The sequence below is a fragment of the Elephantulus edwardii genome, unplaced genomic scaffold (assembly GCF_000299155.1).
Source record: "Elephantulus edwardii isolate Elephantulus edwardi_28Jun2011 unplaced genomic scaffold, EleEdw1.0 scaffold00212, whole genome shotgun sequence".
NCBI classification, from domain to species: Eukaryota; Metazoa; Chordata; class Mammalia; order Macroscelidea; family Macroscelididae; genus Elephantulus; species Elephantulus edwardii.
The window spans coordinates 2601266-2626067 of record NW_006399962.1 but is presented as its reverse complement, the minus strand read 5'-3'; the positions used below and the strand labels follow the sequence as shown (position 1 = coordinate 2626067).

Below are 24802 nucleotides of genomic sequence, written 5' to 3'. Positions count from 1 at the left end.
AAGCCCATTTCAATCTCGTTTCACTGGAATCAATAGTGCTAGAGGCCCTGAGAGAGAATGGAACCTAATAGACATTTATTAAAAACTTCTACCGAGTCCTTGATGTGTGCTTAGTATCGTACAAGGCCAGGAGAGCTGAATGAAATGATGAATAAGACCCCACCTCGGCCGAGCGAAACTTTTTCTGGCAGTAGAAAAGGAGGAAATCCGAGATATATTTCAAAGAAAAAAAAATGACAGGCCTTGAACACGGGCGTGCATGATTGGATAGAGCAGAGACAGAGTAGTTGGCAATAATTCTGAAGTTTCTAGCCTGGGAGACTAAAAACAGGTGAGGCTGGCCCTGAGCCAAGTGAGTTCAGAAAAATCACAGGCTTGGGGGAAAGGTCGGGATTTCTCTTTAACTCCCATCTCATTAATGGCCAAGTTCTCCACAGCTGAGGCTTAGGACCCTTCCATGACTAGAATTTTAGGGAGATGGGTGGTGCAGCGTCCCTCATCTCTAAAGTTAACTTCTGGCAGCAAAGTTCGTTGGCCTGGCTCCTTGAACTCTGACTTCCCAGACACCCAGAAAGTTAGACACCACGGCTTTAAAACACCGCCCAGAAGGGGGCAGTGGCCAGAAGCACATGCCCTGGGCTCTGGGAACAGCTTGGCCCGTTCTAGACTCAGAGTAGCATTCCTGTAAAGGCTCCGGGCCGGGGACAAAGGTCTGGTTCTTAGCAAGCACCCTGGAAGAGGCCTACAAGTGGTGGTTCAGAGTTCTTATCTTTGGATGAGAAATAACTCCTGCTGCTCAAAATCCAAAGCCTTCACTTGGTGAGAAACCAACCAAAAGGTATAAAAACAAAAAGAACACAACAAAACCACAAATAAATCCCCATCTCTTGGGGGTGGGGGGAGTGCCCTTCCTCAACCCCACCCGCTAGTGACTCATCTCCCTCCAAACCAGGCCAGCCCCTCCGCGCCCAGTGCCAGGAGAGCAGGGCGGAGCGGGGCTGAGGTGGGCTTTATATCCCTGAGACCTAGGTGAGCCGACAAGCTTCGGCGTGTCCCCACGGGTGTCCCTGTTTACTCCAAGCCCGCAAGCGAGTGAGGGTGGCCCCTCTCTCACCCTGCCCCCTCCGCCGCAGGCCCCAATCCCGGTCCCAGGTTTCCAAAGTCTCCAAATCAAAGCTCAGCCTTTCCTCGTACCTTCGCCGCGGATGGAGGTCCCCACCCCCACCTCAAGCTGGGGAGGCACGGGCTAGGTTCCCCAAGGAAAGCTGGCCTCTACCCAGCCACGGGGTCTTGGACTCCCACAGAGAGAACCTAAAACCCTACAGTACCACCCCGAGTTTCGGAGGAACCCCTCTCTTCTCCCACTGTCCAACTGTCCCTCCGCCCGTGATGTTTTCTAGAGTGCAAGGGCGTTCTCGGTCAGGGGAGTGGGCATAGGGACCCCAAACCGGCCAAAAGGCCCCAGGACCCTACGCTCCATCTGCTTCCTAGAGGTTCAAGTCTTGCCGCTCCTTAGAATCCCCCTCCCCAGGGCAGCGCGCCAAACAGACGCATGCGCACTGAGTGGATTGCCGCGTAGCTCTTTCTACCCCCCTCCTTTTTTTCTTTCCCCGCCCCTTCCCCTCCCTCCCTCTTCTCCTCGTCCCCTCCCTCCCCCCTTCAGCTCCCCCCGCGACACCTCAGTCCAGGGAACAGCGGTGCCAGCTCCCGGCCCGTGCACTGAGGAGGCGGAAACGAGGGGAGCCCCCAGAGCTCCATCAGGCCCCCTCCTAGGCTCCCCAACCCGGTCCACGCCCCCCACCCCACCCCCGCCTCCTCCCAATTGTGCATTTTTGCAGCCGGAGGCGGCTCCGAGATGGGGCTGTGAGCTTCGCCTGGGGAGGGGGAGAGAGAAACGAGGAGAAAAGCAGGGGGTAAAGGGTTTGGATTTAGGGGTACTAGACGCACCCTAGACAGCAGACCCTCACTAAGGGGCTCCGGACTCTGCCTCTTCACCCACGCCCCTGGTGCGCTTGGCCGGAGCAAAGGATAAGAATAGAGGAGGAGGAGGGGGAGAGAGGAAAAAGGGGGACCCCCCAAATGGGGGGGCGAAGGAGAGAAGTAGCAGGTCTGGAGGGGAGGGGGCTGCTGCTTGCATCAGCCCACACCATGCTGACCCCGCCGTGGCTGCTGCTGCCCCTGCTCTCAGCTCTGGTCGCCGCGGCTATCGACGGTGAGTGAGATTCCGCGGCCCCCTTGGACCCCTGGGGACACCCCCTCCCCAACCCCCACTCCTGCGTACGGATGGAGAAGGGAGACGCGGGAGGGGGTGCCTTTTGTTTTCCCAGTCCAGCTGACACAGCAGCGGCCCTACTGGGGGCGGGGATGGGGGTCCGATTTGGGGGATGGGGGTTCTGGGCGAATGATGCTTCTGGGACCCCCCAGCACAGACAAAGACCTGAAGCCTGGGTGAGGAGAAGAGGACTCCCCCCTTTTAAATTCTGGAATAGAGAGGCCTTCTCTTTCTGTCTCTGGTCGGGGAGGGCCTCCACCTCCCTTCATCTCCCCCCCCCCATCTGAATTGTGAAGGAATCCGGATTTGCAATGTACAGCAGCAAAAGGGGGCGCGGGGCCTTCTGCAGTGGCCTCTGAAGCTCAAGGGGGGAGCCGGACCACGGGTGTCCTGTTGGGCAGAGGGCAGGCAGGCCCTGGAAATCTGTGGGGAAAGAGAGGGCCATGGGGAGGGCCCCCTGCTTGGGTGTGGAATATGGGCCCCAGAGCCCAGCGGTGGAGGCCTGTGTTCAGAATCCAGCGGGCTGACCGCCTGGGTTCTGGAGTCGGCACTTCCCCCTCTCAGGGCCTCTGTCAGTAGCCTGGGTAGGGCTGTTAGGGGGCGAAGAGGAGGGGGGGCAGGCGATGCTATGTGACTGAATTTTCCTTCTTAATTCCTGGGAGCTTTGAGATGAAGGGGGAGGCAAACCAACCAAAAAACATAACACGTCAGATGTCATCTTCGGGAAGGGGGACTGGAGCATGGCCTAGAATATGCTGGAGTGGTGGTGGGAGTCTTGGAAGGCTTCCCCTCCCCCCAATTCTGCTTGTTCATAGTTTGCACTAAAAGGAGAGTTGGAGGTTGGATGGGGTTTATGGCTATGCCCTTACCCCCTAGCCCCACCCCTCGTCTTTTGGTAAATACATTTATTTACTTAACCTGCCCCACATACGCGCACAATTTTTATAGTGCAGAATTAAACTAGAATTGTGTTCCTTAGCAGAAATAAAATAAAATTCTCTTTTTCTGTCAGCTGTTTTTTCCCTCTTACTTGTGAGTCACTGGTTCAAGTCTTAGCTAAGCTTTAAAGCAGCGTCACAGGGTTGCACTGGGCCACTGCTTTGAGAATGGGTGGGATTGCATCCTTTGCCCAGAATCTTAACTCTCTTTTCTGGGGAGCAAAACTAAGCCCAGAACTCCCATGCAATGAGAAACAGCTCTTCCCCCCCACCTCCACCCCACAACCCCTCGTCCATTTTAAAATGTTTGCCAGGTTGGGATTGGGAAAGTTTTTCTCAGAAACTAGATTGTCTCTCCCTCTTCTACCCTCCCCTCAACTTTTCTTTATTAGTTTCTGAGCCCAGAAAGCAGCTGCACTTAGAAAGGGTATATTCAGTCTTCATCTTGGGGATCAGGGTGGCTCCCCTTCACCTCAACTACCTCAAATATCTGCTCACTAGAAGGGAACTGTGCCCAAGATAACCTCCAGACCAGTGCTCATGGGCAGCCAGTGCCCACGACTCCCTCTGTCATGCTTATTCTTTCTTCTAGTTCTTAGTCTTGTGGGGTAGGAGAGGAAACTGAGGCAGAATAATTTAGGTGCACTAGCTTTTGGAAAAGGTAGGGAAAAAAATTTTGTAAATTTTCTTTTTAAAGAAAGGAAGTATCAGAAGTCCCATGATGGAGAGTGGGGGAGCAAAGGGTGCTGTGTGGAAAGCACAATGCCCTTTTGAACAAGGCAATCATGAGCTCTAGGTAGCTTTACTCCCAAGGCTCTAAACTTCAACCCAAGCTCAACTGCTATCTATTTGATTTCAACTTCTGGTGACCCAGGACTCTTCAAAGGGCTCTATTTGCCACAGCAAGTTGGAAGAAGGGGTCTTTATTTGTTCTCTTTAACTGTCTCCCTGTCATTTTTTAGTCTTTTCTATTCCCTGTCTGTATTCTTGCTCAGACTGAACTCTGGTCAGTGTCCCAAGGAGAGGTCTCCCTTCACAAACACTAATATCCTTACCTGGGAAATGGAAGTAAGAAAAATCTGTTCTACTTCATTCACTGTGGGGGATAGGAAAAGAGTTACTTAGACCTATACTTCAGTCCTACTCTATCCAGGACTAAACAAGAGGGCCCCCTTTTCCCTGCCTTCAGCTTCCGGTCTGAGAAGACTGAACTCTCCACTTTGCTTTCCAGAGAAGAAAACCTCTTGACCCCAGGTTACCTGACAGAGTGTCAGTCTTCTTTCTACTGTCATGGGTTCTGGCTACTTTCCCCCATGGGAGCAGTTCTGAGGGCCTTCCCCACTTCCCCTGTCTTCGCTTCCTTGCCTAGTCATGCCCTCAGAGACCTCGTCTCTATACAGTGCAATGTCATTCATCCCCCAGAAGACAAAATTAAGTACAGTTGTTGCTGGAGAAGATGGAGAAAGAGGTAGGGTGGGAACTGGAAAGAGGATTATTGAGGGCTCAGCTGATAGACGTTAGGCAACCAGGGAGTGCTCAGGGAAGAAGATTGGTTACCTTCCTTTCTATACAACCTCCTTGATCAGGTTTATAACCAGTCAGTTGTACTGTGGAAGTGAAATGTGAGACTCGAATGTTAACACCCTAACTCCCTGAAAGAGGTCCCAAACCCCTTACTTCCTTGGGCTCTTTTACCCTCCTCTTCCACTTTGGGTTGGAGGGGTATTTTGATGTTTAGGTATTTCACATGATTTTCCTTTTTTCTGATTCTGCTCCCTTTCCCCCTTTTTCCTCCTGATCCCCCCCCCCCATCACTCTTTTATCACTGGGCATCCTGTGGGATATGTAGAATGTCAAATCCTTGTCTGTCCAGAACTCTTTCCTGACCTCAGAGAAGCTTTTCCTTCAAGTCTAACTGTCCTGCTGCAATCTCAGTCTGCATTTCAGAGCCTCGGGGCCTAGGGCTTAGTCCTGCAGTGTTCTCAAGGTCTCCTTATACCCTCAAGCTCTTCATTGCTGCAGGAGGCCTCAGCACCCTTGGGTGCAGTTGAGTGGAGAATGTGCAGAGATCCCTAACTGGATGTCAGGTATGAGCATTCAGGGAACCTGCTCCCCCTCGTGTTCTGTCCCAGATTTCAGCTGGGTTAGCTGGATTCTGCATTGTTTGGAGAAGGAAGCAGTTGGCCCTAGAGTGCTTCCGGAGCAGTGGCCCCAGGTCCCAGTGTAAAGTCACTCTGTTCAAGACGGGGGAGGGGGAGTCAGTCATCCTTTGCTCCAGAATGGAGATTAGATAGAGTCTCTCATAGGCTGAAGGACTCCAGTCCTTCTTCCTCCTTCTCCCCCTCTTTCCCAGATCTGTGATCCCTTCACAGATCTGTGTCTGAATCATCCTTGGGTCAGACACTGCCAGGGCAGGGACTTTGTCTCCTCATTCAGGATATATGCTGCCCCAAACCTACTCTGAGCCTCAGGGGGATTGTCATTCTTGGAGTTCATTCCAGGACAACTGCGTCATCATCTTGGCAACCTCTAGGCTGAGACCCCTCCCTGACTTCTCTTGCTTCTCTCTGTCTTGCTGTCATTGGGGGTGTTGTCTCTTCATCTCAAAACCTCTCTGTCTTACTCTCTTGGCTCATCTCTCGTATTGCCTGTCTTACGTGCCCAGACTCCCTTGGTCCCTGACACTTGTGCCTTATTTGTCTTGGCCTATCTCTATTTACCTCCATCCAGGTCTCTGTGTATCCCAGCAGGGACCTGGGAACTGGGGTCTGCCCTGGGCTTCCCTTGCTCCATAGCTCCTACCTCACTCACTTTTCCTATCCCAAGCTAAACTTAGCCCATCAACCGAAGCAGTGAAAGTTCTCCCTCACTTTCCACAAGTTCCTCTCATTTTCTCCCTACATTGTTCTGGACATGGCTGTAAGAGAGTATACTTCTGGAAGAAGGGAACTTGACACCCTTTTGTGGGCTAAATTAGATGAGGGAAGTAGGAATTTCAGAGGCTAGGAAAATTAAACTTCTAGAAGAACTTCCTCATGACCTGGAGTCTGAGAAATAGATGGAGAAGGATGTAGGAAATGGATCATGAGCTTAGCGCTTTTAACCTCTGATGTGTGTAGGCCATGTTTGTGTGCACATGAGTGTGTGTGTTGTGGAAGTTGGCACTTACAAATGTGTGTTGAGATATATACCGACTTCTGGAAGCATTTGAGGGGTCTGGATTTTATTTGTGGAGAAAGGAAAAGATGATGGGGAGGTCATGGGTCAGGTTAATGTCCTGCTGAGTCAATATTGACTCAGTATAGAAGGGGAGACCCTTCTCCTCCCCCGGCGGTCCAAGCCACACCATCTGTCTGTCTGTCCAGGCCGCAAAGCAGAGGCCCAGACTCAGGAATGACAAAAATGTGTCTAAGCCTCACTGAGCTGCGGGAAGGAGCCACAGGGTAACACCCAAAATACAAAAAAATTAAGTGAAAAGCTCAAGGTTTGGGTCTGAGAAGCCCTTGCTGTCCTCCCCTATCTGTTTTGAGAGTTTAGATTCTTGAAGGCTCTGTCCTCCACCTCCTGGTGACCCCCTGGATCCTCTGTCCTCTTAGATTTATCCTGCTATTCCTTTTTAGAAACAAACACACACACAGAGTCTGTCTCTTCCTCTGCCATGTCCACTCTTAAAAAAAGTCTTGAGGGTCTTTTCCAAGCCTCAGTGTTTCCTTGTCCTTCAGGAAATACCATCTAAGGTCTCACCTCTCTTCCTCTCTCTCTCTCTGCTCCCAATGGGTGTTGATTGATGGGTCCTCTTCCTCCAGAGAAGACTCCTACAGCAGCATGTACTTGCCTGGTGCCTTCCCTTCCCTGGTCAGGCCCCCTCCAACTCCGTTTTCTTTCCCCCAAGGTCCCAGAATGGGACAGAGGATGACAGCCAAGGCTTCGACAGAGCAATAGGATCCATGTTGTGTCTGGATGCACACCCAACCTACACCTCCTGTCCTGGCTCCAGCTTGGTGGCCCTGGGGGCCATGGCTGGGCTGGGCGCCTGGGTTTGGGAGGGAGGCAGGGGTGTTAGCCAGAGTTAGCATGGCGGTCACATTCATCTCCAGGCAAAGCTGAGAACAGACGGCCCCTGTGTCCTGGTGTTCTCCCTGCAACCTCTCTCTCGGGTCCTCTCCCTCTCTCATCCCTCTGCTTGCTCTTCTTGTTCTCTGCCGCTGAGCCCACCTGTCCTCTCTGAGGGACACTGAAACCACTGCTACCACCCTTACGATCCCTCTCCTCCTTCCCAGTGACAAAGTGCAAGGAAGTGGTCCTGGCCAATTCTCTTTGTAATCTGGCTCATTATCATCGTAGTCTTTCAGGAGGCCCTGCTCAGTTTCTGATCTCTTTTTGCCTCACTGTCTTCATCTCAAGATGATGATGGCAATGGTCTCACCTCACAGAGTTATGAGGACCTGAATGAGTTAGTATATACAGAGAGTACTTCAGATCAGTGGCTGAAATGTAGGGACACTTTAAAGTGTTAGCTCAAACTATTTTGGGTAAGGAGTTTCAGTGCCAACCCAATAGCAGGCAGTTCAAATCCACCAGATGTTCCATAGGAGAAAGATGGGCAATCTGAAAACCCATCAGAGGACCAGTTATAAGTAGGTTCCAATTGGATAGTAATGGGTTGGGTAGGTTTCTGTTAAATTGTGTTGTTTTGGGGGTTGTTTGTTTTTTTAAATTAGGACACCCCAAATCTCATGAGAGAGAGGTGGAAGGCAGGGGAAGCAGTTAGCTGCTCCTGAGTTTAAGGCAGTGTGGTTCCCTCATCTAAACTGCAAGCTGCTGTTTTCTGGGTGTTGGGTTCGGAGTTGGAAAGCTCAGCTCAGGGGAATGGGATTGGTAACTGGCTCTAAACAGATTACAAGTTTCTTACCCCACCCCCACTGCAACTTGGCTTCCCTTGGCTGTGTAGACTACCCCAAAGTAGGTTATTTGTTTTTTTCCTCCCCTCTCCCCCTGAAGGAAATCAAAGACAGGCCTAAGCCTTCTAACTCAAGATTCCTGAAGCTTTCTCTACCATTCCTGACAGGAAGGAAGTTCTTTTGCATATCTCTCCCTGATCCTGGAACTGGCCCTTGAGAGATGTGCCTACTCCCTAGCCCCTCTGCCCCTGGGTCTGAAGAGATGCCACTGTGGGGCAGGGGTCTCTGAGCCCTCCTCTTCCTTTCACTTCCCCATCCCCCACTCCTTTCCCTCCGAAAAGAGCACATCTGGTTTGTGAATCTCTCTCATTCCAGCTTTCGGAGTTTGCCAGCTGCTGTTTCCTCTGTCGAGTTCAGGCCAAAAATGGGGGTGGGGGACAGCCTGGGGACTGAGGGCCAAAGGAGGGGGACGTGGCTGGGGGCATGGGATGGAGGGGAGGTTGGAGTGACCACCCAGTGGCCTCAGGCCTTGGCTGTGACTTCTGCCCTGGAGGTGAGGTGGGGGTGCACTAAGTCTCAGGTGGGGAAGAAGTATGGCACCTGGGGTGGTATTGGGGTCTGTTCCTGGGCTCCATGCATCTCATCTGCCTCAGTCCCGTTCCAGCCCCCCTCTAACCCCCCAGCCAGCCTGGCTGGCCAGGGGAAGAGGATGGTTCTCCGGCATGCTAACTAGGCTGGCGGGCTGTTTCCCGGGAAGACCTCACAGCTGGCCCAGTGGGGCAATGAACTCAGCATTATCCACCTCCTCAAGGGGCCTTTATTCCAGGCTCAGGGTGGGGGGTAGAGGAGGGGGACTTTGGGGGGGCCTGGCGGGGCCATCCTTGATGTGTTTCCTGAACTTGGCTCGCCCTGACCAGAGGCCTGAGTGTAGTCCCCTCTGCCAGAGATGGAGGTTGGGGGGGGAGGACATCTCTGTGTGGCCCCCCACAGACTCTGCTCCTCCCTGCTTAGAGCTCTGCACACTTTCCTTATACCTCTGCCCCAGCCCGGAGCTCATCTGTCCTATATTTGAGTCAGTGTATACAGCTGTCTTCCCAGGGGATTGTGAGCTCCTGAGGGACTGAAGTGGGGGTGTTGCACCCCTCCTTGGCACCCCTCAGAGCCTAGAACAGTGCCTGGCACAGAGCTTGCCTTCAGTGCATGCCAACTGAATAGAAATGGAGTTGACACAGGCTGAGGAAAATCCATGAAGAGCTAGGATGCTGGGAACCCAGCCCTGGGTTGGGGGTGAAGAGAGTGGGGACATAGCTTCTGAGTATTACTCTGTGGGCCTGGGCCCTGGGTAGGAATTTGGAGTCAGCTAAACTGGGCTTGCGTTTTGGTTTTGTTTCATATCAGCTCTGTGGTCGTAGGTAAGTCACTTACCCTCTCTGAGGCTGTTTGCTCATCTGTGAAATATGGGTCACACTAAGTAGTTCCTGCATTGTTATCAGGGACACATTATCAGAAGGGGCCAATCCTTGGAAGAGGATGTTGTGCTTGTAGAGTAGAGGGTCAGTGAAAAAGAGGACCAGACAGTGTTTCATGCTGTTGCTCCTAGTGTTGCTCTGAGTTGGAACTGACTAACGTGTTTGTGAAAAGGATTAAATAAGATGACACCTTGAAAGAACTGATACACTGGTCCTCACTAAATCCGTACTAAGAACTATTTATTTCTCTTCTTAATGCCTCCTTGGAAAATAGAGCCAGAAGAGTGGAAGTGGTGGGGATATAGTAACTACCCAGATTGGCTGGCTTGGGGCCATCTCCTTGAGGTCATCCCAGCCATCTCCTTGCCTCAGTTCTCCAATTCTGCCATCCCACGCAATCCTCATGTGCCTTATAACTCTGAGGACTTCTGCTCGAAGACGGTATCTTCAGAGAGGAGAGGTGAACGCTGGGCTCTCTGCCCTGCCCAGCCCTCCCCTAGCCTTGCCCTCTTGTACCTCCGCTGATACCATGCCAAGAGCAACTCCTCACACAGTTCCTGCCTGGGGGCCTGGTAGTTTGCGATGGGTGGGATGATGGATTCAAGGACCAGGAGTGTTTCCACGGGACTGAGGTTCAGAGTTGAGATTGGCTCTGAGCTTCTAGTGTGAGGGAGAGGTAGATAGAGAATATATCAAAGGCCCGAGTGCCCCCTCCCTTCACCATAACTGTTAAGTCTACAAGGACAGGAGGAGTGCCATTGTGTGGCCAAAGTTGCCAAAAGAAGCAAAGGCTTTGGCTCTGAGGCCTGGCGGAATGGCACCTGACAGACAGACTGGGGTCTTGGGCAGGAAGTGGTAATATATGCTCCCTTGAGCCTCTCCTGGCTTTCACCACACACGCCCTGACCAGGACCCATCCGCCCCTCCTCATCAGGAGCCTAGACTCACCCACACTGACACTGGAGAAGGCAGAAAAGGGGAGGACCATGGAGTTGACCTTCGATTTTCATTTTGTTTCTCTTTTTTTTTGCCTCTAGCCCCCAAGACCTGCAGCCCCAAGCAGTTTGCCTGCAGAGACCAGATCACCTGTATCTCGAAGGGCTGGCGGTGTGATGGAGAGAGGGACTGCCCAGATGGCTCAGATGAGGCCACTGAGATATGTAAGTACCTCCCTGAGCCCCTTCCCCCAAACTTGGATTTAGCCATTTTCTTCTTGGCCTCAGGCAGCTATTTGAATGAAAACCTAGTACTGGACCTTGCTCTGTTCTGTGTTTGTACGTGACATAGCTAAAACTGGCCTCTCCTCCCTCTCTAAAGTATCCAGCAAGGTGTCCTATGCTCAGAGGCTGCACCCACCCCCTGTATGTCCCACAGCAACTCTTCTCAAACTTTCAGAGATAACCTCTGGAAGATAACTTTATTGGCAGATGACCCAGGCTCTCCTCCCTCTGCCTATCCGTTCTTCTTGAGCAGTGCCCCCAGGTCTGGTCAGATCTTCCAGCCCTCAGACTCCCAGGCCAAAGGCCACAGGCTCTGGCTCAGCCTCTGCATGGAAAGCCCCGCCCCTGTGCACAGCATTTCCCCGCCACCCCCACCCTTCCCACCCCCTCCCCCAGTAAATGGTGTAATCGGAGGCAGCTGTTTAAACTGGGAGAAAGGTCCCCGCCCAGCCTTACCCAGCCAGAGAAGGAGTGGAAGACTTGCTGATGGGACCCCAGAACCTTGGGCAGCTGAGTCCTGGGGTCTACCTCACTTACCTTGGCTAACCTTGGCCAGGGTCTAGGCAAGCCCTGAGTGTCCATGTCTGTCTCTGTTTTCTCCCCTGGGCTTTAGCCTGCCCCAGGCCCATACCCTGTCCTCCCTCATCCCACAGCCCACCCGTAATGATCAGGGATAATTTTAGGGCCAGAAAGGGAGCCACCAGTTCTCTACGTCTCACCCCTACACTCTACCCTAGAGGGGTGGGGGACCAGGGTATTCATCAAGTGCATCTGTGAGGGTGCTTCAATCTTGAGGCTCTTTTGGTTTGAGACCACCTTCACCCTCACACCTCTGACCCTGATGCTTGGCTTTAGAGGTGAAGCAAGCCATGAAGAAGGATTGGATATGGCTCTGTGTGTCCATTCTTTGCTTTGGTCTAATTCTTTGCTCTGTGTAATACCCACCCCCACACTATTCACACTCATACACTCTCCTGGACTCTGCACCTTCATGTGCAGACCCCCCACCCCCACCCCAAGCACTGATGCTTTCATGTGCACACATGCACATAGACATGTGCACACAGACACACGGACATGAGCACAGGCACTCACAGAACATGTTCAAGCTCGGGTGTCAAGGTGCATCCTATTCTGGACACACATATGGGTGCAGGAACACTCACAAAACCAGACTCATGAAAGAATATGGAACTTCACATTCTGAGACTGGAAGCACCGCTAGTGACTGTTCCTACTTTGTCACACAAACACTTGCCAACCCCTCACTTGTGCACATGGACTCTTGCACAAACACTAGCTTCTGTCCAGGCATGGGGGCTGCCACCGGGCAGTGGTCTGTTTCCGGCTTCCACATTTGTCTAGCATCTTAGTCCATGTGGTCTCCTTAGGATTCCCGGAGGTGCTCTTACCAGCCCACTTCAACTCAAATCTCTGAAACCCATATGATCGTCAATTCTTCCCAAGTCTTTAAAGACAGACTCCTCTAGAGTTGAAGGTCTAGAATAACGCTGTCCGCTGTCTGGCTGAGATAGAGTGGAATGCACATGTGTAATTTTAAAACTCTAGTAAACTTAAAGATATAAAAAGGTACTAAGTACATTGTGGTTGAATAATTTGGAAAAGGATAGGGACAATAGATGCACAATTTGAAAAATAATTCAGGTTGCCAAACTGTACATGTAGAAATTGGTGAGCTTATGTTTTCCTATATTTTTATTATGATGAAGTAAAAGTTTTAAAAAGATAAAAAGAAATATTTTAATAATATATTTTATTTAACCTAATTTCAAGAGATCTCTAGTGGCCTACTGGTAAGAAATTGCAGTTCTAACCCAAAGGCACACAGTTCAAATCCATCAGATGCTTCAAGGAATAAAGATGGACAGTTTCTTCTCATGTAATTTATTGCCTCTAAAAATCCACCTATGGGTTGAATCCAACTCTATGGCATATACAACAACTGCAACAATTACTCAAAAGGGAGCTTGGGTGGCATAGTGGATAAGAGTTGTGCTCTTCATCAAAAGGCAAGTAGTTCAAATCCACCAGCAGCTCTATAGGAGAAAGATGAGCAATCTTTTTCCATATGATTTACAGCCTCGGAAGACCCACTATTACTGTTACTGTGTACTGTCAAGTCAGAAATGATCCATAGCTGACCCTCGAGCGGGTTTCCAGAAGCAATAAATCACAGGAGGATATTGCCCATCTTTCTTCCATGGAGCAACTGGTGGATTTGAACTGCATACCTTTGTGTTGACAGCACAGTTCCTTAACACTGTGTCACTAGAGCTCCTTACAAGGAGAAAAACCACTAGAGGATCAATTAGGAGTCAGTTCTGACTGGACAGCACCTAACAGTATATAACAACAATAACAATCATCCAAAATATTTCAATATATAATCTATATAAAAATTATTAAAGATATCGTTTGCATTCTTTCTTTGTTTTTTTACCAACTCTTCAAAATCTAGTATCTGTCTTATACTTAGAGTTTGAACTAACCATATATCAAGTACTCAAGAGCTAAATATTTGTGCTAGAAAGGGCAGTTTAAGAGATGAGGAAGGAGAATTTGCCGCCACTGAGTGTCTCGGCCATACATTTAGCACATCAAAACCTTCCACCTCTTACTCAACCTGCCTTATAGAATTGCGAGGCATTTGGGTTTCTAGATGTGGGGCATTTGGGGAGTGGACTCTACTGAAAGTTTAGTGTTTCCCATCACCTGGTCACTTAGAAGATCTCTAGGTAGAAGGGTCTAACCAGCCCCAGAGGCTGCCTGAGAGTTGAAAAATGCCTGTGTGTGAAACTCTCGCCTCATTTTTGCCCCCCTCTTCTCAGTGAACAGATGGCCACTCTAACCAGGTTGGTCATGCTAACTGTTCCATCTGTCCTAGGTCCACAGAGCAAGGTCCAGCGATGTCAGCCCAATGAACACAACTGCTTGGGTACCGAACTCTGTATCACCATGTCTCGTCTCTGCAACGGGGTCCAGGACTGTGTGGATGGCTCAGATGAGGGTCCCCACTGCCGAGGTAAAGGTTCTTCCACCCTCTGCTCTCCCAACCCAGTCTTGACAGAGGGTTCATTAGAGGGGTCCTCAGTAGGCACCTGTTGGGTTTGGATGTCTGCCATCCAAGGTCTATCCTCCCCCTTTCTGTTGGCATGAAGTCCTTTTCTCTCTTCCCTGCACAGATTTTCCACCAAGTAGTAATCAAGCCTGGTGGATCCCTTAAGCTGTGGCCCTCGGTGACAGACCTGACCCGGCTTTCCCATATGCCGTGTAGTCAGACAAGTCACTACTCTCCTCAGGCTATAGTTTCTCATCTGTGAGATAAGAGCTTTATACTTCTCTGTTGTTGTTACTGTTATGTGCTTTCAAGTCAGAGCCAACTCATAGCTGACTCTCCAGCAGGTTTTCAGAGGATGTAAATTACACAGGACAGGGTCCATCTTTCTAATGCCTTCATCCGTTTATTTGTTTGTTGGGTTTTTTTTTAACACTAAGGTCTTTTCTTCAGTAAAGTAACCTTGGTAGCATAGTGCAGTATGTAATATGTTGTTGTTGTGAACCATTGAATTGGAACTGACCCATAGCTGACCCTCCAGTGGGTTTTCAGAAGCAGTAATCGCACAGAAGGAGATTGATTGCCCATCCTTCTTCCGCAGAGCAGCTGGTGGATCTGAACCAGAGCTTCCTATGTTACGTGTTAGGCACTTCAAATTTCCAACAACTAACTCTCTGGAAGAGAGATAATCTCTTCCTCTAAAGATTTACAGCCTTGGAAACTCAGTGGAGGGTCACCATAAATCAAAACCAAGCTGACAACAATAGGTTTTGTTTGGTCTTCTTCAAATGGTTTTTTTTTAAGAAGGCTGGTTATGTATCAAGAGAAAAATAGTGTTGCTGAGATTGTAGCTGAGGCACCTGGAGCCTTGCTCACCAGCTGCCCCAGGAACTTCAGGTCTTTGAGACACTCTTCCGGTTGCAGTGGCCCCTGCCTCACTTAAAGCCTGGATGGCTGTGCTTTTTGCAGCAATTGATGGGAAGGTCACCACGGCTGAGGAAGGAACTTTAGAACGATAAGTCAGACTTCCTTCCCACCTGCAGCTCCTGCCACCAGTTTGCAGTCTTTGTTCGAAAGACTCCTGTGGCCCAGGGAGAGGCAGGGTCACCATGAGCAATGGTGGTAGTGGGGGTGTTTCCGTTGAATGGGAAGAAGGGCCTCAGGCCTGCCTGTCAAGGAAGAGCGACTTCTCTCTTATGCTGTCCTTAAAGGTCTTGGTCTGGACCCAAGGTTATGGCTGATATCCAGAGTAGGATGGGTCAACTTTGTAGGGTCTTGAGTAAGCCCCTAGGGTGGGGCAGCCCAGGGTGTGGGGGTGGCCTGTGCACATGGCAGAAAACATCTGCCTGTGGGAGGAGGCACATCTGGATCCTGTTCACTCTGAGCAGGGGATGTGTGGAGAAAGAGAGTCTGGAAGATTTTTCTCCTTTCCTTTGGTTTATTTTGTATGTTTGTGTCCAGGGTTCCTGGGATGGGGGGCCTAGGGACTGGCCTCAGTTGCCTCAGACACCTTTATTATCAAATGGGACATGTTATAGGTCCTGACTGTTGAGTATGTTGGTAACTCCCAAGACCATAAAGAACCTTGACAACCTAGGGTTTGAACTTCCTTCTTTGATTTGCAGACAGTGGCCCCTTCTCATGCCCTCACATCATGTCTAGAAGATTGACACATTTTTGAGGGGTTTGCAGCATAAACACTGTTTTTTTGCTGTGAGGGACAGCTGGATGGGCAGCACATTTGGACTCTGGGGTGGACGTAGGGGGAGAAAGAATAACTGGGACCTGGCCCCCCATCCCAGCTCTTCCTGGCAGGCTCAGTGCCTCTAAACGTCTTAGCATCTCGAGCGGCTCTCTCTCTTAGGTGGGGGCGGGGGCAGCGGGGGTGTGAGGCAGCTGGACAAAGGGGTCTTTGTGGCCAGGCCGCCTGGCCCCACGCAAGGACCGTTAATTGGGTCGTTGGTCTGGGGGGGGGGGGGCAACTGCTCTCCTACCTCTCCCTCCTCCCCTCTCATTCCCTTCTGTCTCCCCTGTGGAAGTGGGTCAGTGGCAGGAGAAAGATTAGAGAAGACTCCTGAGAGAAGCCGTTCTGCTCCTCCTTCCCATCCTCCACCTGGACCTTGGGCCCTGTCCCCAAGGCCCTTGGGCATACTAGAGGTGCTTCCAGACCAGAGCTTGGGCCCTGCAAGGAAAGACTGAGATAGTACCTATTCTTCACCCTGAGCCCTATAGCCGACCTTGTAATCCTCAGACAGCATAACTGATAAGACTCACTGACATCCTATATATTGGCCCCAAAAGGCAACTAGTCCCTTCTCCCTAGGGACAGAGAGAATCCAAGGCAGACAGGCAGAAATGTGGATTCTAAGCCCGTTCTGTCATAATGGGCCATATGACCTCTGTGGGCCTCAGTTTCATTCCTTGTAAAATACAGTAGATTCTTTCTAAATCCTCTTCCATTTTGGCCATTGCAGCCCTCTTATGGTTTCTGAGGGCTGGATGGCAGTTAGGGTAGGGTATGGGTTGGGTGTGGCTGTGAGATCCTGGGGCCTGAGTACATATCTCCTGCCACTATGCAGAACTCCAGGGCAACTGCTCTCGGCTGGGCTGCCAGCACCACTGTGTCCCCACACTCGCCGGACCCACCTGCTACTGCAACAGCAGCTTCCAACTGCAGGCAGATGGCAAGACCTGCAAAGGTATGTACGTGCATGCGTGCGTGTGCATATTGTGAGCGCTGGGGTGCTGGAGGTGGAGCTGAAGGTGCAGGAGACAGGGATGTGGGGTCTACAGTCTGGTCATGTGCTTCCAGAGCCTGTAAAAGTCATCTGAAAATCATAGGTCCTATGTGAATTCCCTTGTAAAAATATTCTAGATGAAGTCCAAATCCCCTTTGACATATCCTCTCTCTGTCTGGTCCCTTTCCCATCTCTAGAGATCACCTCTGATCACCGTTTGTCTTTCTCTTTCTAAGCCTTTTTCTGTGCATTTTATACTCCTGGAAAATCTCACTGGAAGTGTTTTTAGGCTTGTGTCTTTTTCCACATAAGTTGTATCATACTGTGTGTCTTTTGGAATGTTTTTAAGTAATCAGTATGCACTAGAGGTCTCTATGTTAATGTGTAGAAATCTCCTTCATTCTTTTAAAAACCACTATGACGTATGACTATTACCACAGTTTATTTTGCCATCCTCCTATTGATGAGTAATGTGTTCCCAATTTCTGTCTGTTACAAACAATGCAAACCTTTCTGTTTTACATTTGCCTCACTCAGGTCTTTTACAAAAATGCCACTTTCTCACGAAGGCCATCCTTGACCACTTCAGAGTCATACCCCTACCACTCACATTCCCCACATCCATGTCAGCTCTTTTTTTTTCCATGGCATCAGCTACTTTCCATTGTGTTAGCACCTCTAACCTATGGTTTAACTTTTTATTTCATTAATTAATGTAATAATAATAATTTTCTTTATTATCAGACCATAAATCTTGTAAGGGTGGGAATTGGGGTCTATATTATTCACTGATTCTAAAACAGCACTGGCTCATAGTAGATACTCAAGATGTCTTTACTGAATTTGTAAATGGGTATGCACTGTATGACTATTTCTCTAAGACAGATACCAAGAATGGATATCCTGGGTTTTAAGGTTTGTACCTTTCAAGTGTTGGTATTGTTGTTGTTATATACTGTTGAGTTAGATCTGACTAACAACTGATCCATCAGCAGGTTTTCAGAGTCTGTAAATAGCCTGGGAGAAGATTGCCCATCTTTCTCCTGTGGAGCAGCTAGTAGATTCGAACTGTATGACTTTGGATTGATAGTGCAGCTCCTTACCACTAGGCCACCATTGTTTCTGTCAAATTATCCTCTGAAGTAGCTGTTAAGATTGAGTACCCACATTGATGTATTTGAAAGTACTCACTTCCCTGTCCACTTTGAAATGGAAATAACCACAGTCTTGGCCTTTTCCTGGCAGACTTTGACGAGTGCTCAGTGTACGGTACCTGTAGCCAGCTTTGCACCAACACAGATGGCTCCTTTACATGTGGCTGCGTTGAAGGATACCTGTTGCAGCCAGACAACCGCTCCTGCAAAGCCAAGAATGGTGAGTGGGGCAACCTGGGAGCACACTGCTTGGCACCCTCAGTGCTGCACCCTGATGAGTGGGAGCTGGGAGTTCCTTAAGCCCCTGATTGTACTGACCCTTCTCTGCCCTTTCCCCAGAGCCAGTAGACCGGCCCCCTGTGCTGCTCATTGCAAACTCCCAGAACATCCTGGCAACATACCTGAATGGAGCCCAGGTATCGACTATCATGCCCACCAGCACACGGCAGACCACAGCCATGGACTTCAGCTACGCCAATGAGACTGTGTGTTGGGTGCACGTCGGGGACAGTGCTGCCCAGACTCAGCTCAAGTGTGCCCGCATGCCTGGCCTGAAGGGCTTTGTGGATGAACACACCATCAACATCTCCCTCAGCCTACACCGTGAGTCACCTGCTCTCAGCCTAGAGGGCAGGGGAGGTGGGGAGGGTGGACCAAGGCTGAGGCATAGGATGATCCTTGAATGATGTAGGACCAGAAAGTTAGACAGAATGATCCATATCTGGTCAGAGGTGAGAGATTAGATAAGACAACTTTTGTGAGGGGCAGGAACCTATACTAGATGCAGCTATCTAAGGCTGAGGCAGGAGGCTGTTCACAGTTATCCCTGTCCTTGGTTAGGAGCCAAGTCATGGCTGTGCTTCCTCTGTCTCAGAGTTAAGTTTGTGCAGTTTCTGCCTTTCTGATTGAGGAAGGACTTGGGAAAGAAGTCAGGGCTGAGGGAGCAATGCACAGTCAGTCTCTGGAGACTAGGGACTGTCCCATTCATGGAAGCAGAGAAATCAGGATGCTAAAACCACAGAGGGATTCCCTGTGCAGCAGAAGCCAGAGTGAAGAGAAAGAAGGGGCCCAGAGTCTGAGGGTACCCGCTTTGCTGAGGGCAGAGAAGCACGGCCCCAGTTCCACATTCATCTTTGCACTCAAGCCTCCCCGGAATGGATTCTCCTGCTTCAGGGGGGTTGCTGCAGGATGGGTACCGTGAGTGACACCAAGAGAAGAGTGGTGAGGGCCACGTGAGCACTTTAAGATAGCCGATGTTTTCATTCAGGCTCATTCCCTGAGTTGTCTTGGAGTGCAAGAAAGGCTTTCACTGGATGGGGCGGGAGCTCTGCCTGGAGCAGCCCCACTCATCTCAGATGCTGTTACACAAATAAACAAAACCCCCGACAGCTTGAAAATCAACATCTGGCATCATCATATTTCCACGGAGTTGCTGAGGGGAGGAATCTGTGGCCTGCGGTTGATGAACCCCCAGGGAGGGTAACTTGATCTGTGACACTGAGCCAACCAGAATTCCCTCTCTCTCTCTTGAGTTCCTAATCTGCATAATGGGTTTGAACCCTTCTCTGATAAATTGGAGTTGAAGTTAGTGGGAAAGGACAGCACAGCAGGAGAGGAGCATGTGAACTGGGAGAGGGCCTTGGGCTTTGCTGGGAGATCCTTGTGTGCCTTCCTTGGGTGCCATGTGCTGATTTCCATCAAGGACAAAGAGGCCAGCAGAGAGCAGGGATTGCTGGTAGCGGACAGTGAAAGGGACCTTGATGGGAGAGAGCAGGAACTCTTCTGAGACTTGTTCCCGTGGCCAGCATCTCACCCTCCAGCTCCACTGGAATATCACACATGCTGGTGTCGTCAGCCAGCTGGTGTCCAGGGCTCAACTGGTATGCTGGGCTGTGGGCTGCCGAGCCTAGTTGTATGAGTTCTTTGAGGAGTAGAATTAGAGCAAGACCCCAAAAGATAGACATTCTGTCCCTGTTTGCAGTCCACTACCCCACCCAACATACCTGTCTGGACAAACAGCTCTGATAGTTCCTTACCCAGCCCTGCCTCAGGGCCAGAACTTGGGCTCCTGGGCAGGCAGCAGGGGGTGCCCTGATGGGAACCTTTTCAGCTTCTTTGCCTGGGCCCCTCTCCAGCCTTTCCCCCTGGAGAAACAGGAAATAACCTTAGGCAAGAACCCCTCCCTTGGCAAACAGAGCCTGCTTCCCAATTGGGAGATATACTAGGTCCCTCTGGGGCAGAGTCCAGGAGGCTGGAAAGACCGAGGTTCTAGGGAAATGCGGTGGGTGGATGCGTGGGTTCCTCTTACCCAGTCTCTGCTCCCACCCACACCCTGTGCTGCCTGAATGTCTGGCTGTCACCCTGACGATGGTTGTTTTGCTCTCATCCCACAAAGTAATTATGGGTCCTGAGCAGAGGACGTTGGAAGTGTCTCTCCCCGCTGTGCCCCCTCCCTCAGCCCAGTTCATCTTCCCAGGCGAGGCTGGATGGTCTGCTCTGGAGTGTGAGTGGTCGGGTAGCCCATTGGGGTGCTCACCTGCATGGTGGGCTCCTGGCCTGTAATTACCTCCTCAAGGGGGAAGGGGAAGAAGAAAAGCCACTGCTTTCACCCACTTTCCCTCTCCTCCTCCAGGCCAGCCATCCCTGCAATCATCCCGTTCTGTCACTGTGACTGTGACCCTCATCAGACCCCTAGTGAGGTGGTCATGGGTCAAAAGGGGTCTGACGAGGGAGAAATGCTGGAGCCAGGCGACTGGCCTGGTGTGGAAGAAGGGGAGTCTGCCCCAGAGAAAACTGGAAACAGAAATAGAATAGAAAGAAGGAAGGAGGCCAGGAAGTGAGCCTGTTTCACTGTGCCAGGGCATGTGTGCACCAGATCTGTTCAGAGCCTTGCACAGCCTCAGAGGCCCTCCAAGGCCCCATGATGGCCAGCAGAGCTCCAGGAGGAGACTCCCTGGAGCCAGGCTTGGACTTAGAAGTCCAGTATTTTCCTGTTTTGATCCCTGTTCTTTCCCTTGTATATGTGTCTGCTTCACAGCAGAGGGAGACCCACAGAACTCATTTTCTGGAATGGGTGCCTGTAGGTGTGTGCATGTGAGTGTGTCCCTCGCTTATCCACTGAGGCCCTGAGCCACAGACCCATCTCCCTCAGCACTATGGCACATAACACACAACAACATCGGGGTGGGTCTTGGGGGCTCTGGCGCCATCTCTTCTCCTCCCTCTGGGAGTACACTGTCCCCACTGTTGCTGTCCCAGTGGGTGAAGACCTTCTATTTTGTGAATAGAACAAGGCCGCTGGGAGCCAGAAGACCCCTTGTGGCTGTTAGGTGCCGACAAGTTGAGTGTGACTCAGCGACCCTAGGAACAACAGATCTGAACCTGCCCTAGCCTGGGCCGTAATCACCATCTCATTCACTTGAGCCCCTTGCTGCAGTTACTGGTTGGGGGCTTTCCTCTCCGTCATCCCTCTACCTTTCCATGCTTGATGTCCTCTTCTCCAGGGGCTAGCCCCTCCTACCAACATGCCCAGGGTATGTGAGATGAAGCCTTACCATCTTTGCCTCGGAGGAGCACTCTGGCTGTGCTTTCTTTAAGAAGATGCCTCAGAGAGCACAAACTCCTTCCTTTTCCAATACTGCATTTCCCACAGTGAGTGAGTCTCCCTTGTTTTGAGATCAGATGTTGGGGAGCATATCTCTTTTAATGCTGTTTTTTGTTGCTGCTCAGTTGATCTGCGTGTGCAGAATAGAACTGCCTCGGAGGGTTTTTAAGGCTGTGACCTTTCAGATCCAGATCTAGTGCGTGAGGCCTCCCAAGGTGCCTCTGGGTGGAATTAAAACCAAGTCATTAATAGTTTGCAACACTCACACCCACACATACTTACTGCCCTTGAGTCTGTTTGACTCATAGTAACCTTTAAGGGCAGAGTAGAAATGTCTTTTAGGGTTTCTTGGGCTCTAGTCTCTGTGGAAGCCGATTGCCACGTCTTTTATGGAGCAGCAGGTGGGTTCACACCACTGGCCTTTCAGCCGAGTGCTTTACCACTGCACCACTAGGGATTCCGTTTTATTGTAATGGTTACTTACTGTTGTAATGGTTATTTACTGTTCGCTACGAAACACTTATAAGTAGCATATCGAGCCCGTAATTTCATAGAATGATTGCTGTTCTTGTTAGGTGCCGTCAAGTAGAGAACGTCTTACAGCACCCAGTGAGTGATAGATCTTAACCTGTCTGGTGCCATCCTCATCATCTCTGACATCCTTGAATTCATTGCTGCTGTCTCTGTGTCAATCCTTCTGGTTGAGGGCCTTCTTCTCTTTCACCGTCCCTCCATCTCTCTAAGCCTGATGTCCCTCTTGAAGGAATAGCCTCCCCTAACAATGTGTCCAAAGTATGTGAGATAAAACTTTTTCATCTTTACCTCCAGGGAGCTCTCTGGCTGCACCCTCTCCAAGACATACCTGTTTCTTTGTTTGTTTGTTTGTTCTTTTGGCAGACCATTCAGTATACTCTTCTCCAAAACCACAGCTCAAGGGCATCAATTTTTAGAGTATCAATAGAACACTTAAGATGTTGCAAAATTAGGAAAGTGAATTGATTTAAACATGGCAAGCATTTAGAAGGTGGTACACAGAGATGAATTCTAGAAACTGGAGTCGTCAGGCTTAGTATAGCTGGCATGCCTGCCATGTTCTTGCTTCTACTTTTCTGACCACCCCTCTAAAGAATGTCAGGCAGGAACCTCCTCAGAGCTGCCCCCACCCACCCAGCACTATACTTCCTCGGAGAAGCACCTCTGGCCTCTTCTTCCTTCAGCTTTGATATTACCCTAGCCCAGAGGATGTATGTGGTAAAGGGCGGTTCTTGAAGGAAACAGGGTTTGCTGGAACTCCTCAGCAGGTTTGGATGGTGAGAAGGTGGGACAGGGGTCCTCTAGGTTCCCAGGGAATAACCTCCCAGCCCCATGCAAGGGGAAAAAGAGGGAGAACAGGGAGGCCCAGAAAAAAGTCCCCTAGACTGTAGGCAGCAAGGTTGCAAAATGAGTCCCTTCGTCCAGCTGGCCAACTTCACTTTTCCCTCCCTCTCTCTTTGTTTTTGTGTTTTTAAAATCACAACAGGAAGTGGGGTAGTGATTCCTCTAGGAGGAGGCAGAAGGGGGGCAGACAGCAGCTCTTCTGTGTCTGTGCTGAACTGGCTCCCCCAACTGGAAGGGGAACAGTCTCCCACTGAACTGGGCACCACCGCCTTCTTGGCCTCCCACCTGCATCTCCAGAACTCTCTGTCAGCTTGACATCTGAGCACCAACTACCCCTTTTTGGCCTTTCTGACCCATAGGGTGTCGGAGTACAGAGCAGGTTGGCTAGCCACCCACTCGTTGGCCCTGGGCCCCTGCATCCCGGCCCTTTGGCTTCCCATTCCCGTTCAAGTTTCCCAATCATTTAACAGCCCCTTTTCGTTCCACTCCCAGGCCAAGGCCAGCCCTGTGTCGCCTGGCATCGATCCAGCCTTGTCCTCTCCTCCCCCGCTGTCTCCTTGAAGTTGCCTTTCCACCCAGCCTGCTCCCAGCACCCCCTCCCTGTTTCCAAGCCAAAGGAAGTAACTTAAGCAACAGAAATATATTTTAGAGCCCAGAGTGGATTTCTCAATAGTGGGGACACCCTGAGACGAGCTGAACTGCGCAATGCAGACAGCTCATCCCTGGGAGCCAGGCCTCTGGGCCAGGCAGGGGAAGGGGAGCTGGGCATAAACCCCAGGCTGGAAGTGCCAGCAGGGTCAGGAAAAGCTCGAGGACGAGAGTAGTGACATGGTGTGATTGAGCCCCAGGATGAAGTCAGGACCTATTGGACCCAGAGGACCAGAAGGACAGTCATTTCCGTGAAGCGGCTGCCAGGCTTGCCCAGCTGTCTCTTCCCGCCCTCCCAAGTCTCCAGGCCCCGTCACCCCCGCCCCTCACACCCAGCTGCTGAGCAAGGTCCCTGGAGGGCTCTGACAGCAGCATGGTTCACCGGCTGGACCGTCCTCACCCCATCTTGAGACATTCCAAATCTCAGCAAGGCCAGAGAAGGAGGATCCTGACAGGAGAAGGGAAAGGAAAAAATGATGCCCTGGCTCTTAGGACAACAGAACGAGGACTTGGTATTCAACAAATATTTGTTGAATGAATCAATACATGTGTGTCAGGCACTAGCGACAGAGATGAAAGGCACTATCTGCAGTCAGGTGAGCAGACTGGAATAAAAAAACGAGTCAGGTCATGGGAGCCTGTGATAGAGAACACTTCCTTGTCTTGAAGGATAGTGTTAGCTTCAAACTGCCCACCCCTACTTCTTGTCAGGAGGACTCTGACCAGAGGCTCAGGTGGCAGCTTGGTGGCAGTGATGGGGAAGGATGGGGCTGGAGTAAGGGTGTCAAGCACCAAGTGCTGTGAATGCACCTTCCCATTTTATAGATGAGGAAGTTGAGACTGAAACAGGCATTAGTAAATCACTCACCCACAGATCCACAATTGGAACGTGACAGAACCAGGTTCACACTCAGGCTATCTCTGGTCCTAGCTGGGCTCAGGGCAAGCAGAGGGATGGGAGGGAGCAGAGAGGTTCCAGAAATAAGGACCAGAACAACTGTGTTCACAGGGATATGGCTGAATAGAAATGGATTCCCCTTCCCGTCCATAGACCTCTTACCCTTTCCTTTATTGTCTGGATGTGTCTTGGGGAGTTCTCAGGGCACAGAGCCACCTGCCTTCTCTAGAGTTTATTTTGGAGATTGTGACTAGAATCTTTTAACTGGGGGTGGGTTTGGGGCCACCACTTCAGGAAAAGCTTGTTGAATCACATGAATGGTGGCGAAGTTGAAAGAAACTGGAGTTGTGGGGCGTGCTGAGCATTGGAGTGAGGGTGTGGAGAGGGCTCTACAGTTGCAGACACACACCCCAGGTCTATTCTGGGGCCTGGAACTGAAAGTCCTTTGAGTCATCACAGGCAGGCTGTGGTCTCCACTCCAGCTCCCTCACCCACTCCCGACTTCCT

General features: G+C 50.7%; 1 protein-coding gene across 1 annotated transcript in view; it reads left to right on the top strand.

The window, feature by feature from the left end:
• Positions 1-1687: 1687 nt before the first annotated feature.
• Positions 1688-24802, top strand: part of LRP1 (low density lipoprotein receptor-related protein 1) — an 84977-nt gene continuing 61862 nt past the window's right edge. The window contains exons 1-6 of the mRNA XM_006897601.1: positions 1688-2212; positions 10618-10740; positions 13706-13843; positions 16456-16575; positions 17860-17988; positions 18108-18371. Of these exons, the coding sequence (XP_006897663.1) occupies positions 2080-2212; positions 10618-10740; positions 13706-13843; positions 16456-16575; positions 17860-17988; positions 18108-18371 (907 nt within the window). The 5' untranslated portion in view covers positions 1688-2079. The remainder of the gene's footprint in view (positions 2213-10617; positions 10741-13705; positions 13844-16455; positions 16576-17859; positions 17989-18107; positions 18372-24802) is intronic.